This window comes from Myxine glutinosa, chromosome 13 (assembly GCF_964187855.1).
Source record: "Myxine glutinosa chromosome 13, kmMyxGlut1.1, whole genome shotgun sequence".
In the NCBI taxonomy this organism is placed as follows: Eukaryota; Metazoa; Chordata; class Myxini; order Myxiniformes; family Myxinidae; genus Myxine; species Myxine glutinosa.
Window position 1 is genome coordinate 73,367,757 of NC_136273.1, and position 16,164 is coordinate 73,383,920.

Here is a 16,164-nt window from a genome sequence, read left to right on the forward strand (position 1 = left end):
GCAAGCAATGCGCAGCAAGGACCAGACAGTCAAAGAGAAGGAAGAAAGAATCCCCAGCTCCTTCGATTCACGAGTTGACAACCAGAACAGAAAACTCACCAAAAGTCACTCTGTGAGAACTCATCAAGGAAGGAACTGATTATGCTCAAATTGACATTTTGCTCGACATGAGTATTTCTATAATTGGACACAAACGCACAAACAAACAAAAAAGAACAAACCAAAAGATTCCAGTCTCTCAAACCCTGACTCGTGTGACACATTTAGAAATGTTGTAATATCACATCATTAAATACCAACATAAATCTTGATTCTATGCATTTTATTTGCCAGTTACAATGAGATGTGATGGACAACAGAGGACAAGACGCACGTGGGCAAATTATACACCGACTCTGTGCACAGCAAACCGTTTTCTCACGCAGGTGCGGAAGGAGGGTTGGGAGATATTAAAACGAGCTTCACGGTGGAAGTGAGATGTGCTGCAAAGCAAAAAAAAAAAAAATACTCGAATATCTACACTGAGTGGCAGAAATGTTCATTGTCCTGGAGCTGGTAGGAAGCAACGGCGGACTCTATGCTACCACGGTCATGTGGTCAAAGCACAAACCCAGACTGAAAAATAGGACAAAATAAAGTGAAAAAGGTGGCGGTCTCGGGGAGAAATTGACGAAACTCATATTACAGTGAATTCAAATAAAATTAAACTCTCTCAATATCAGAAATTACCTGTACACAAAAAAACGCGAACAATACTTCAAATGTTTTGCAATTATTTGCAAAAGGAGGTTCTGGTGATCACCTTTACGTCCTGCTGTTATCGATAACAATGGCAGTTTTAGTGTTTCTCGTTAGGTCCAAGAAAACATGGTCACCTTGTTAGCAGGTAAGGCCACGGTGGGTTGCAAGAGTGCACACGCTCCTTGCCAGGAGATGCAAACCTCACAGAAAAAAAAAAATTTAAACCTTCATTTATGCTGAACTGTCCATATCTTTCAAGCATGGTCCCCTACTAGGTGCATGCAAGGACGGACAGGTGGACAGGTAGACGTGATCGGAGATGGGTAGGAGGGACGCACGACTGGCTGAAAGATGTAGAAGCACTTGGAGAGTTTTCCTGAGGTGGGGTAGGGTTTAAAAGCGGGTGGCCAAGGGATGGCTCAGAACAGGTGAGTCGTCGAGTTGCAGAGAGTGTGAGCATGAGATCTTTCCAGAACGGCGGGCAAGCTCATTAGTGACGGAGATCTCATTCCCTGAGGTTTTGGACAAAACAAAGAGTGAGAAATGTGATAGAAGAGGTATAAATGAAGTTAAGTTGTTGCAACAGTCAAAATGACAACAATTTGCTGGATTTCACAATTTCAAAATATTTTAGGTAAACGGAGAGGAACAAACAACATTATTAAGGGGTGAGGCGACGGACAGAGGATGACAAGGGCAAGGGTTCAGGCAAAAGGTGTGCACCCCATGTGATTAGTGCTGTGATGCACACAGGTGTGTTAGTTAAATAAACATTAACTTTCAAGAAGGTGAAAGAAAGCCTCAAGTAAAAAATAATGGGAGAGGGGTGCTCGAGTTTCCTGAACCAAAACATCAAGTGTGCAAGTCCTCCAGCGAAGCGTGTAGTCAGCTCACGCAAGAAATGGAGGAGATAAGTGGCACAAAGTAGATTCTAAACCCCCTCGCTCTCCAAATCTCCATCATCCTGTGAGGACAGCTGCTCGGAGGGCGAATCCAGCGAGTCGGACCAGTCTGGGAAAACACAGTGGCTGTCGAGCGACTTGGACCGATGCATGGCCTGTTTGGCAGTAGATTGGGATGGCAAGCCATGCAGAGAGCTGTAGCGCGAGAGCTGGAAAGTGAATGCAATAATAATATAACACGAGTTCCCTTACAAGGAACTTCAATGCAGGAGGAGACCATTAGGCCCATTAAGCCCGTGCAATGGATATTTGTCCATGCTCTACCCTTTTAAGATGTTGAACGTCAAGCAAGGAAGCAGCATGTACCATTTTGAAGTATTTGGTATGATTTGGCCGGGGGTTCAAATGACCGACCTCCCAGACTCAAAGCGGTAGCTCTAACCCCGGCAACACCAAACCTGGTTAATGGAGACGTTTCACAAAGATACGTCAGACCTCCACCAAGTAAAGTTTTCTTGCACTGGTTTTTGCCTCCACATTGGATATTTTTAATTTAAAAAGAATCTACCCCCTCAGTCCCCAATTATCCTACTTCCAATGACCAGGCTGTGTCACCCTCAAAAAAATAGATTTATGACATGTTCACTCACATGGCCTAAAAGTCTTGGTGACAAAGTAGTTATCAGCATTTAAAAAAAGTAATGAAGATTGTGGCCAAGCAAAAAAAAAAAAAGTGGGTGGTGGCTGGGGGAAATCAGGGCTTTTGGTGGAAGAAATAGCAGGAAAATAAAAGAAAAACAACTATAGCCCCAATGGGAAGTCTTAGATGAAAAGGAATGCTCAAAGTAGGATCGGAATCTCACAACCAGCCAAAACATTTGCACTTGCTTCATTTGACAGAGTTGGCATTCTGAAAGAAGCCAGAGATGAAAAGGTTGCCTTAATATAATTAAAAAAATACAGGTAGCACTGACAGTTGACTTGGCAAGGGAGGGAGTGGGGTCATGGGTGTGGAAATGATAACACTGATGATGGGTTGGGGTGGGGGAGCTTAGGAAGTGGTGGAGCAAGAGATGACACAAAAATGCATCACAAAAAAGGGCAAAACAGTGGAATATTGGCCGAGGGCAGAGCAACGTTCGAGATGCATTTGAGGAGTACAGAGACGCGACACCTGTATGACGAGAAACAAACATTAGCAGAGAAGAAGACATCAAATATGCTGGAAAAGGACTCAGGGGCCGAGGACGGCTTCGGTTGAGGGCAGTGCTGTTCGTTACCGGTTTAATCCAGGCCGGACGAGCTGCCAGGTTACGCGGCAAGAGGACAGGCAATTCATCAGTCTCTGACGGTCAATCTGCCTCTGCTGGCAACGCGATTACGATTCTAATCTTTCAATCGGGTCACCTGCTTGGCGCCGAGATTACAAGACCCTTCAGAAGGCATTTGAACTTTGAGCACGATGTGCCTTGGCATTCATCACCATCTGCAGTTTTGGCAAGTTGCACCTTGGAAAGATGATACAGCAAATGACCTCACAATCGGGCTTAATGTTTGACCCGCTCACATTCGCAGTGGGGGAGGTGTCGGGGGATAGAGAGATTACCACTTGGTGCTCTGGATCGACGTTGGAAACATTTTGGTGTAACGGTGAATGTGTTAACACATTAGAAACTTGATAAACGTAAACAATGCGATAGGGCCATGAAACTTCGTGGAAACCTGGTCAGTGCACATTAACACAGCTTGTTGTTGTAGATATTTGTGCACAGTGCAGGAAGTGATTGGCTATGGCATGCGGACGAGAGGTTTTCTCAAAACCACAGTGGCTTTGGCTGTCTTTTTGAAAGGGGATTTGTACAAATGCACCAAAGAACGCAAGCAGGGTTTTCATGAATAAACAAAAAGAAAACATAACCTCTTGTTTTCAATCTTTTCTAAACGAGGTTGAAACGGGTAACAAGTAACTTCATTGTTGCTCTTGCGATCAGATTTTTGTCCATGTTTGCAGAAGTGGTCTCGCTCTCCCTGGCTCGTCAACCACTTTATTAATTAGACGTACAACATGACGACCTTCAAGGTTTTATAATCCAAATCAGAATTATTTGTACAAAGGTAGAGTTGTGTTCACTTAATAAAGAATGTATTCTGCTTGTTGTAGTAGAGCTTTACTCATCAACTTTTGAATGCTACCTCTTCCTTCAATATTACCTCCTGTAATCTCAATCAAATGTACGATTCTCTTGACAGAGTGTCAAGTGCTGCCACGGCAGTTCCTTGGCAGAGGTCATGCTGGTGGTCTGCCATTGCTTTCCGAACAATCGGTCAAAGCAGGAATTTGGTATTAGTTGCAGGTGCTAACTCGACTACACGTGGTGAAAGAAAGCATTGTACCTTTTGTATACTGAATCGAGGCTCGTGAAAGAGCTAACATTTATTTCACAAACAAATCAACCAGACAAACAAAATATACAAAAAGAGGGAGCGGAAGACAAGATGGGGAGAGAAGGGGAAGCACACAACAACATTTGAGAGCAGGGAGAAGTGTGGGAGGGAGAGGGCTTGGGGGCAGGAGGCATGGGAAGGGGGGGGGGGGGGTGGGAGAAGTATAAAACACAAGGGGACCGAAATTAGCGGGGGTAGAAAAGATCAAGGTTTTGGATGGGGGAGGATAAGAGATGGTGGTGAACAGCTGTTTTAAAGACCTGGAGGGTGGAGTGGGATTGAAGAGAGTGAGGGAGTTTGTTCCAGAGGCGGGAGAAAAGAGGAATGAAGGAGTGAAGGTGAGCAGAAAGTCTTGATTTTGGCAGTTTAACCATAAGAGGGTTGCAGGCAGATCTTGTGTGACCTGTAGGAATATTTGGGGGACAGAGCCCAGAGAGGGCTGGGGGGGCAAGGCCAGAGAGGAGTCGGTAGAAGACGGAAAGACCACCAACCTGCCTGCGGTGAGTAAGTGAAAGGCCCTTGGAGTTAGCTTCATCGCGGGAGATTCCAATGATTCTGAACGCTTTGGTTTCAACAGCGTGAAGACGGGCTAGGTGTGAGGCAGGAGCACCAGACCAGAGGGGAGAGCAGCATTCCATAGAGCTGCGGATGAAAGCCTTGTATGTGCTGAGGAGCTCAGGTGTGCCAAGGAAGGACTTCGCACGACGGAGGATGCCCAGTCGGCGACTGGCTTTGGAGGCCAGATTTGAAATGTGGTTTTCCCAGGAAAGATCATGGCAAATAGTGAGACCCAAAAGCTTGAGTGACAGAACTTCTTGGAGAGGATTATTCAGAAAGTGGATGGGAGGGTTTTCCAGTCGGTCTTTTCGGAGAGACATCGTAAGAGTGTGAGATTTATCAGGATTGAAAGACATGTTCCATTTGTTTGCCCAGTCTGTGATTTTGTCCAGGTCTGCAGAGAGTGGGGAGGCTGCAGACTGCCGATCTGAGGGATGAGGAATGGAGCGACAGAGAGTAGAGTCGTCAGCAAAGAGATAGAGAGGATTTTCAAGAGAGTCAGAGAGATCATTGATGAAGACCAGAAAAAGCACAGGGCCCAGAACACTACCTTGGGGAACTCCAGCCTGAACAGGAAGAGGAGATGAGAGAAACCCATTCAGGGCCACACGTTGACTACGACCAGAGAGGAAGACCGCCAGCCATGCGTGGAGATTTCCATGGATACCAAAGGAGGAGAGTTTGGTGAGCAGAGCAGGGTGCCAGACTGTATCGAAGGCACGTGAAATGTCAAGGGAGACGGCTCTAATTTCCTGTTTGGCGTTGAGGACCTCCATCCATTGTTGAGAAAGCAGAAGCAGCATGTCCAGAGTAGAGTGACTAGGCCTGAAACCAAATTGATGATCAGAGATCAAGCCATTGGAGAAGAGGAAAGATTTCATATCTGACGCAATGATGGATTCCATGACTTTGCTGATAATTGGGAGAAGGCTGATTGGTCTGTAGTTGCTGGGATCTGTTTTTGCACCTTTTTTGTGCAAAGTGGTGATGTTGGCTGATTTCCAAACAGATGGCAGATGACCTTGAGCAAAAGAGAGGGTGAAGAGAACAGAAAGAGGGAGTGAAAGACCTTCAACGTTCACAAACAACCAAAGCTGGCAGATGGTCCTCCAGCTTTGCGTCCTAACGAGGGACGACACACAAAGTGATTCCTGGCCCTGCATGCATGCGGCGATTCCTGCTGGATCAAGATGTGAACCCAGGCTAGACAGCTCAGAGGCGAGTGAGCATACCACTAAAGCTATCATGCTGCCCTCATCCTGGGCACAAGGGCCTCGATGAGACAACAGGAGCAATTCCACATGACAGACCTATCGACTTAGACATTTGACTTCCTTCCAAGTTCATCACTTACCCTTTAATCACTCTCAAATTAGACAATTAACTTCATGCAATTAAAAAAAACTGTAAAACAGGACCACATTAAGGGGGGACATGATGGGAAATGGAGGCTGAGGCTCCACTCGTACCGTCAACGTCAATGTGCTGGTGAGGCGTCGGCCTAATGTGCGCTCATGGAAAGGTGAAGCTTGCAGCACCTCATCCATGAGTGGGCTGAAGGGGGCCCCTCGTTGAGAACTGCGTTTTGGCGTTTTACCAAATGAGAATGCTCTCGTCACCTACAACACAAGCAAAGTAAATAAATAAATAAATAAATAAATTGGAGGTGGCGAGGGGGGTTACTTTGAAATGTTTCTGCGTAAGGATAAAAACACAGGCCATGCAGGACAAGCTCAAAATCAGAGCAGTGCACAAGTTTCATCAATCTCACTGCCATGCTTCTTCCCTCTGAATGGCTTTCACAGCCCAATTAATAGCTGCCATAAAGAGAAGGGCATTAACTCAGGCACAAACCCCATTCCTAAGCAATATATTTTAACTATCAGCTGAATCTCAACAGAGGATGAGTGATTGTTTAAAGAAAACGCAATCGTCTCACCTTCTTGGAAGTTTTTTTGATGACTCGTGAGGCACGGCTCAGGGTGCTGTCTGTGACTCGCGTCGTGACGTCAATCGTATCCGGATCCATGCAGTGTATCAGGGTCTCCTGCAAACACAGGTCCTTTAACTTGCATCAAAAACAGAAAGCCGTATTCAAAAAAGCAAAACCTGCTCAAAAATAGTCAAAATAAAACTAGAGCGAAGTCAATGGCGCGCCATCGCAAATCCCCACGCTTCCCACCTAAATAAAGCAAAGTTGAAAGATGTCATAACGTTCCACCAGGAATTACCCAATATCAAATTTAGAGTTTAAATTATTTTCCCGTTTTTCCCCTCGTGACCTTAATTCCACACCCCCTGGAGCATGAACCAGGGGTCAAATCTAAAAGATCTTCACATACTTCATGCATCCCACAATTTTGATTGCATTTACAAAGTTTCATTTTAAAAAGTTTTAAAAACGTGCCCACAACTGCAATTATTTTGGTATTTAACCTTTTGAACCTGCCCCAGTGGGCGGGGCCAAAAATGGCATTGCTCTTGCACCTTATTGCCATGTGGTAATCATAACTACAGGTTTTGATGAATGTCCACACAACCTTTTAGGAGGAGATCGCATAACGGACAGACAGTCGGAGCCGATCACAATATCCGCCCCCATTTTGTTCAAAAAGCATGAGGATAACAAGACCTCGTACTTGCACAGTGCATTCCATTAACCCTGGAATTAGCTTCACGTGGCTTTGTTTGCTATGTCTGCTTGCAGCGTGAACTTCATTCTTCCCCCGAACCCTTCCCACCTCCCGCACTACCTCGCTCATCTCCCCCACTTGCCCCACTTGCCCCATGAGCACGGCACGGGACAAATTCGACAATAAATCATCTCACTTGAGAAACCAAGCCCAAACTTTATAATGGTGGTATCATTATTAAATTGTTGTAGGGTAGCAAGAGAATGAAGGGCACACCGTGTTGAGAACGCGACAAATATATTTACTACATTGCACCAAGTATGACCAAGCAAAACATCCAATGAAGGGTTAACCACCTGAGAATCCATGTGCCACTGGCCACATGCCGGGAAGTGGGGGCGATGCAAGGAATAACAAAGCATGCAAACCCTAATTGCTGACAAAAGGTCACGAGCGCTACACAGCCGCCTCTGGAGAGCCAGCTGAACGAGGATGGATGCATTTGTTATTGAAGTTTGCTTCCGAGGCGTGTGCACACGTTCCACAGTGGCCACAGATAGAAAGGAATGATTGCCCTCCATGCCATCTTACAGAATTCAAAGCAGCAACCTGCCCTTCTCCAGGCCTTAACAAGTACAACTCCATGGGAAAATTCCAACCGGACACCTAACACCTCAGGGATACATGGGGGTTTCCACGAAATGGTGGTGTTAGAGCACATTCAAATGTTTTCTGGTGGAAGACAGTGCTGAAGATTGCTTCCTTTCCAAGTCTATATGGTTCAGGCGTGGCCCCTCCCTTACCCACAACCCCCTTCCATTTGTGGAGAACATTATGTGCATTCATAATTACAAACAGCTACAGGAGAGCAATCCAAGCAACGGACTCCACAGGAAAGGTTTAGAAAAGTGTCGTGTTTCCACAACGAGGACGATTAGTTACAGGAACTTTTACATTGCTGGGTATGTATGCATCAGCAGTAGCTAAGGTACGTGCAAATGTATGCATCAGCAGTAGCATCTGCTTGAAATGTGCAAATGCCTTTTGGCTGTACAAAGTCAGAGAAGGAAGTATGACAGGGGAAGGTTAATGGTTAATGGTACCTTTACTAGTAATTTGGCTAAAACAGTTCAGTAACTTTTTTCCATCTTTATATTTATGTGGGTCCAAATGAATCCGGAAGTACAATTATATTATATATTATACATGCAGTGCCTTGGGAAAGTATTCATACCCCTTGACTTTTTTCACATTTTGTTGTGTTTCAACCTGAATTTAAAATGGATTAAATTGAGAATTTTGTCACTCATATACACACAATACCCCATAATGTACAAGTGGACTTTTTGTTTTGGAAATTCTTACAAAATAATTAAAATCTAATTAAAGACTCAAAAATGATATACAAAAATATCTAATTTACATTAGCATTCAACCCCCTGTCAATACTTAGTAGAAGTGCCTTTGACAGTGATTACAGCTTTGCGTCTTTGTGGGTATGTCTGTATCAGCTTTGCACATCAGGATTTGGGGAGTTTCTCCCATTATTCCTTGCAGATTTGCTCAAGCTCAGTCAAGTTGGATGGAGAGCTTCGGTGAACAGCATTCTTCAAGTCTTTCTCAGATTCTGAATGAAATTAAAGTCTGAGCTTTGGCTGGGCCACTTAAAGACTTTCATGTTCATGTTCTGAAGCCATTCCAGTGTTGCTTTGGCTGTATGCTTGGTCATTGTCCTGTTGGAATGTAAATCTTTGCTGCGGTCTAAGGTCCTTTGCTCTCTGAAGCAGGTTCTCCTCAAGGATTTGCATGTATTTGGCTCCATTCATTGTTCCCTCTATCCTTACAAATCTCCCAGTCCCTGCTGCTGAAAATCATCCCCATAGCATGATGATGCCACCACCATGCTTTATGATACGGATGGTGTTAGATAGGTGATGAGCTGTGCTCGGTTTCCACCAGATGTAGTGCTTTGCATTCAGGCAAAAGAGTTAAATTTTCGTCTTGTCAGACCACAGAATCTTTTGTCTCATGCTCTCAGTCTTTCACGTGCCTTTTTGCAAACTCCAGGCATGCTGTCATGTGCCTTTTTCTAAGGAGTGGCTTCCATCTGGCCACTCTCCCATAAAACCGAGATTTGTGAAGGGCTGCAGAGACTGTTGTCCTTCCGGCAGGTTCTCCCATCTCAGCCAAGGAAGTCTGTAGTTCTGTCAGAGTGGCCATTGGGTTCTTGGCAATCTCCCTGACCAAGGTCCTTCTTGCCCAGTAGCTCAGTTTGGTCGGACAGCCAGATCTAGGAAGAGTCTGGGAAGGTCCATATTCTTTCCATTTCCTAATGATGGAGCTCACTTTGGAACTTTCAACTCTTGGGAACTTTCAACCCTCTATAAATTGTTTTATACCCGTCCCCAGATTTATGCCTCCTAACCAACTCCACCTTGTTGTTCTATGGACAGTTAGTTGGACTTCATGGTTGAGTTTCTACTCTGACATTCACTGTCAACTGTGGGACCTTATATAGAAAGGTGAGTAAATCATGTTTAAACAATTCAATTGGCCACAGGTGGACTCCAATCAAGTTGTAAAGACATCTCAAGGATAATGAAAGCAAATTGGATGCACCTCACCTCAGTTTGGAGTGTCATAGCAAAGGGCTTGAATACTTATCGACTCAAGACATTTCAGCATTTAATTTTTTAATGATTTGTAAAAAAAAAATCTAAAAGAAAATGTCTACTTTGACATTATGGGGTATTATGTGTAGATCAGTGACAAAATAAAATCTCAAGAAAAAAATCTCAATTAAATCCATTTTAAATTCAGGCTGCAAAACACCAAAATGTGAAAAAAAAGTCAAGGGGTGTGAATACTTTGAGGGCACTATAGATCAGACATCTTTAAACAGTTCAATCTTTCTTTGGCCAAAATACATGAAAAAGCCAACGTAAAAACTAGAACGGCACTCGGTAGAGCACATACCTCCGCCAAGCTAACAGTTTACGTTTTGTATCCAGCCCATACCAAATTTGAATGATCGGCTTGATCTTGTCACCTGCCCAACTCCTCCACCATGTTTCGTCCGAATTGGTCCACAAACTTTTGAGATATCATGTCATATATAGTTTTTGGCTGTATATCTCTATGCTGAAGAATCGCTATAAAAGGTCTCATATCCAGATCCGGATCTTCACCAAAATCTAATCAATTCGTCCTTCGCAGACACCTAACCTGCACATTAAGTTTCGTCTGAATCCGTGCATAACCGTTTGAGATATCCTGCTTATAGACAGACAAACAGGGGTGAAACACATAACCTCCGTCCACCTTTGTTGACAGAGGTAACGAACAAACAAAAATAAACAAAAACAACACACAAACACTAAAATTAGGGTCGGAAGCAAAAACTTTCAATGCCATGTATCCACAGTTTGGTGTGCTGCTTGTTACTTGTTTGGCAGTGTTAAATACTTTTGCTCTAAGAAGAAGTGCAACCAAATGCAATGACCACCAAACCCTTTTGTGCACAAAGAAAAGCTTCAAAATCTCTAGCTCATTGAGACGCTCAACGTATATCGAGCGTGGAGCTTGGATCCACTGATTCAGCAATTCTATCCTTATACAAGCCACTAATATAAAGCCACTAATATAAAGGCCAGGACCACTGAAAAAGCATAACCAGCTGGCCTGAATGACAACGATTGGTAAACATTTGAAACCGTACTTTCCTCGTCACGAAAGGCTATGTTTAATCCAGCATATAAGCAGTACAAGCAATTTTCCAATCATGGTGCATTCACGATGCCACACACCCATTACTTTGCCATTTGCATCACAGTGGGGCCAAGAGGGTGTGGCATATCAATGGTTTTGCTCGGCTGGATGTACCATGGTTGAGGCCTTTTGGTTTTAGGACAAGGGTTTGACTCACCGAGTCGGGTTTGCAGATAGTGTTGGCAACCTGCCGGCTCAGCTTCTGCAGCCATGCATCCTTCGTGGTCTCCTCACCAACAAGACCAAATGTAAAAAGCTGATGATCGACGTTGTCAGGCGAGCGGGCCATAAGGCCAAAAGCATTTCGACACTCTGATTAAAAAAGAAAACATCCAAGTTTGAAACCACATCAAGAAAATAACTCGTTTCAATCACCACAAATGCAAAAATTGGCCGTAGCTTCAAACATGGGATGCAATAACAGTTTCACAGGATAGGATATGATGAGCATGCTAATGTCATGTATGAGAGTGATATTCAAATAAATAAATAAAAACACTGTGATGTCAGCAACGATATTACAGAAATCGATGCACCTGATACACTATCGACATCTGTGGTGGTGAAACTTGAAAGATGGACCAATTGCCAAAATAAAAAGGCTTCTGACATTCACAGATGAATGTCAGACAAAGAGAAAAAGGTCATGACCGTGCTTATCTATCTATAATTCCAGTAATCTCTGTATGTCTGTGACCGCTGTTTCTCGACAACCACGGGTCCGATATACTTTAAACTTGCCAGGTATATTGCTGGGGACCCGAGGATGTGCCTTTTCAAGGTTTCATATTAATCGGAGAAGTAGTTACCGAGCTATGTCCAAAAAACGATTCAACCAATCAGAGAGCAGCGAGCTATCACGTGTGCCGAACGTGGCGAACAGACTCTGCCTCGGACGGCACATTTGAGAGCGTATTCATTTATTTCACGTTGGCAAACTATGTTGCCGCTATGTTGGCGTTAAACGATGTTTTAAAACTAATTAAAACTAATTTGCGATTCTTTCGCTTTCCTGCGCGTTTGTGCATGCTATGGCGATTTATTTACCAAACTCCGCAAGCCGTTCGCTTTGGACCAAACCATTTCATGTAAATAGAGGGGGGGGATTGTCACCGTACTCGCAAGCCGTTCGCTTTGGACCAAACCATTTCATGTAAATAGAGGGGGGGGGATTGTCACCGTACTCGCAAGCCGTTCGCTTTGGCTTTGCGAATGGACCAAACCATTTCATGTACATAGAGGGGGGGGGATTGCCACCGGACCAAACCATTTCATGTAAATAGAGGGGGGGGATATAATTTTAGATATATATATAGTACGGGCATGCCCTAGTATCTTGAATGCCCAAATAAAAAAAGGAAAAGAAAAAGCTACAGGTAAACATGCAAAACACCTCGATGAAAAACCCCAAGTGATCTGAGTCAGAACCGCAGCTTTAATGAGCCAGACGATATTTGAAGGTCAAGTAGCATATGCTTCCGAAAACTTCACTTTTATTCACAAAGTTGAATCTTTGTGATCGGTGTTTAGCACAAATCTGAAGATGGGGTCAAAACGTATGTTGCAACAAAGAATTGGGAATGTGGAGAGAAGGGGCATCTGCGTAGCAAAACCTTAAAACAAAAGTGTTTTGTGCAGAAAAAGGCCAATTAGACGAGAATGTGCCAAGCAACTGAACAATAGCTTGTTATAGCGACCGTGGAGGGGGAAAAGCGAAATAAGGGAAGAACGACGAGCAGTGGCAGAACATAAAATTAGCGCAAAATAGTCCAAGCAACAAGAATACATTCCAAAGAACTATGTTGAGGAATTTTATTGAAAACTTTCCAAAACACAAATCACTTGGGTAACCTGCAGTCGACTTTCAAAACGATGATGCGATTGTGAAAGAGAAAGTACAAAAGGTTATTTACTGGACTGAACCAACCAGTCAATGCAGTCAAGTGGACAGCATCAAATACAGTTTGTGAAACGAAATGTAAAAGGCAAACAACTTGGTCAATACAAGGCAAACAACAATAGGAAACACCGACATTCCAAGGATTCAAAAAACAAACTCCGCATGTAAGGAGATGGTATTCATAGATTAAGTATTTAATGAATAAGTATTAATAAGAATAAGTATTACCCTGTGCAGTCAACTTGGTGGGAGCCAACTCTTTTGTTTTTTCAGGGTTTTATTATTTGTTCCAATATGGCTGCCAGACCACGTGAACGATGACATCATGAATTTATATTCTCTAATATAATTGTTGCATATATCACGCTCGATAAATTTCAAACTGATCAGACTAAGCGTTGTCTCTGTCGAATTAGGATGTCATAATTACAGCACCAATGACATCATCGGCAACAATACTTATTCCCCGTGCAGAGTTCTTTCCAATGAGCTACGTTACAATTTTTGCATGCAGCGGTTTCGGAGATAGAGGTGCAACATTTTTCGATTTTTCCAAGATGGCCTCTGTACCACGTGGCATACGACATCATATTTATCATTAAAATATTCTACAGGAGGAGGTGCTCCAATGGTGAAAATTTCTGTGTCCATCAGACCAACAGTTGCAGAGAAAAAAAATATCATACTAATCGGATGAAGCGTTTATACTTGTCGAATTATGATGTCATACTAAAGGCAACGATGACATCATCATTAACATATCTTATTCCCCATGCAGAGTTCTTTACAATGAGCCACGTTTCAATTTTTCCCAGAGTGGTTTCGGAGATATAGAGGTGCAACATTTTTCGGTTTTTCACAGGCACGCCACGACGACCCAGCGAAGCAAGCATGCCGTGACGGCCCAGCGAGGCAGGCACACCGCGATGACCCAGCGAGGCAGGCATGCAGCGATGGCACAGCCAGACAGGCACGCGGCGACAGCCCAGCGAGGCAGGCACGCAGCGACAGCCCAGCGAGGCAGGCACATCACTACGGGCAAGAGCAATAGGCAAGTCGCGATGGCCAAGCGCAATAGGCAAGTCGCGATGGCCAAGCGCAATAGGCACGCCGCGACGGCGAAGCACAACAGGCACGCCGCGACGGCCAAGAGCAACAGGCACACCGCGACGGCCAAGCGCAATAGGCAAGTCACGACGGCCAAGAGCAACAGGCACGCTGCGACGGCCAAGCGCAACAGGCACACCGCGACGGCCAAGAGCAACAGGCACGCCGCGATGGCCAAGAGCAACAGGCACGCCGCGACGGCCAAGCGCAACAGGCACGCCGCGACGGCCAAGAGCAACAGGCACGCCGCGATGGCCAAGAGCAACAGGCACGCCGCGACGGCCAAGTACAACAGGCATGCCGCGACGGCCAAGCGCAATAGGCACACCGCGACGGCCAAGCGCAATAGGCAAGTCACGACGGCCAAGAGCAACAGGCACGCTGCGACGGCCAAGCATGACAGGCACACCGTGACGGCCAAGTGTGACCCCAAAAATGGTGGTAAACAGCTGTCTTGAAGCCTTGGAGGGTAGAATGAGGTCGAAGAGTCTGTCAAAGTTGGAAAAAAGAAGGAATGAGTGGCGGTCGAGCAGTGAGTCTGGATTTTGGGAGCTTCACCAGAGGGGTTTAACTTATGTATCTTTTTCTTGGTTACTTCATGCAGCCTTCCTTGGCGAGAAGTGCATGGTGGTTAACCCTTTGAGTACGGATGACGTCCAGTGCCGCAACCCACGAAAACGTTTTGTGTATGGATGACGTTACTACACGTCATCGACTATACCTATAAATAGATCGTCAGTACGTGGTTGCATTCCCGTAATGCCAAATTAATCCCGTACCGGGGGTATTTTTATCAAAAAAAATGCTGTACTCAAAGGGTTAATATATATATATATATATATATATATATATATATATATATATATATATATATATATACACAACACAACATGCATTTTAAGGCCATTTTCTCTGCGAGAGCAGGGGTTAGCCTATATATATATATATATGGTTATATACAGGGTGAGTCAGAAGTAGCACCCGATTTCTGTTTTTTGGTACACTTCCAGCTTGGTACACTTCGGTAATAACTCTTGGTCACGTAATAACTGACTCACCCTGTATATATGGTTAGATAGATATATAGCATATATATATAGCATATATATATATATATATATATATATATATATATAGTCAGCATATATATATATAGTCAGCATATATATATATAGTCAGCATATATATATATATATATATATATATATATATATATATATATATATATATATATATATATATATATATATATATGTAGGCCGAGTCAGCATATATATATATATATATATATATATATATATATATATATATGCACAGGGTTGTCCAGAAGTAATAGGCAGTTGCCAGAAGTAATAGGCAGTTGCCAGAAGTAATAGGCAGTTGCCAGAAGTAATAGGGCAGTTGCCGGAACAATAGTCACGACAATTTCATTATTATATTATAATTTATTATTATTATTTTGATTATTAATTGATTTTTGCTTGATGTCATGAGTTGATAATTATTTTGATTTCAGAATCCCCAAAAGTGGAAGATTTGAACCATGGAGGACCGTAATCACCAACGTTACACAGGCGAACAGCGTGTCTTTATTGTGAAGGCATTTTACAAAACGGAGAATAAGAATGAGACGTGCCGCATTTTTGAAGAGCACTTTCACCGGTTAATAAAACGAGACACAGTGGCCAACCTTATCAAGCGCTTTGAAACCACTGGTTCAATTAAAGACTTGGTAAGACCTGGAAGACCAAGGTCCATCTGCACCAAAGAAAACAAACAAGTTGTTGAAGCTGATTTTAGCCGAAGTCCATAAAAGTCTACCAGGGGAGCTAAACAAGAAATTGCCATTTCAAGAACATCCATTCAGAGGATGCTTCACGAGCTCAACTTTAAACCATATCATCCCCATTTGCTCCATTTGACTGAAAACTATCCAGATCGGCTCGTGGGGTTTTTGCAAAATTTTTAGACAAAAATGTGTAGAGGATGACACCTTTCCTGAAAAAATATTTTGGAGTGATGAAGCAACTTTTAAGTTCAATGGCCATGTCAATCGGCACAACACTGTTTATTGGGCAAGTGAAATCCGCACGTTGAAATTGAAAAGGAT

General features: G+C 43.7%; 1 protein-coding gene across 4 annotated transcripts in view; it reads right to left on the minus strand.

Annotated features, from left to right (window-relative positions):
- Positions 1–307: 307 nt before the first annotated feature.
- The window catches only part of ECT2 (epithelial cell transforming 2), a 151,486-nt gene continuing 135,629 nt past the window's right edge, over positions 308–16,164 (minus strand). The window contains exons 20-24 of one of the 4 annotated variants that reach the window (XM_078767640.1): positions 11,205–11,359; positions 6,586–6,693; positions 6,116–6,265; positions 1,636–1,852; positions 1,159–1,253 (exon numbers count right to left, since the gene is read on the minus strand). In XM_078767640.1, the coding sequence (XP_078623766.1) occupies positions 1,673–1,852; positions 6,116–6,265; positions 6,586–6,693; positions 11,205–11,359 (593 nt within the window). In that variant the 3' untranslated portion in view covers positions 1,159–1,253; positions 1,636–1,672. Of the gene's footprint in view, positions 1,254–1,538; positions 1,853–6,115; positions 6,266–6,585; positions 6,694–11,204; positions 11,360–16,164 lie in introns of those variants that run through there. The other 3 variants (XM_078767642.1, XM_078767641.1, XM_068102701.2) reach the window with 3 other exon arrangements.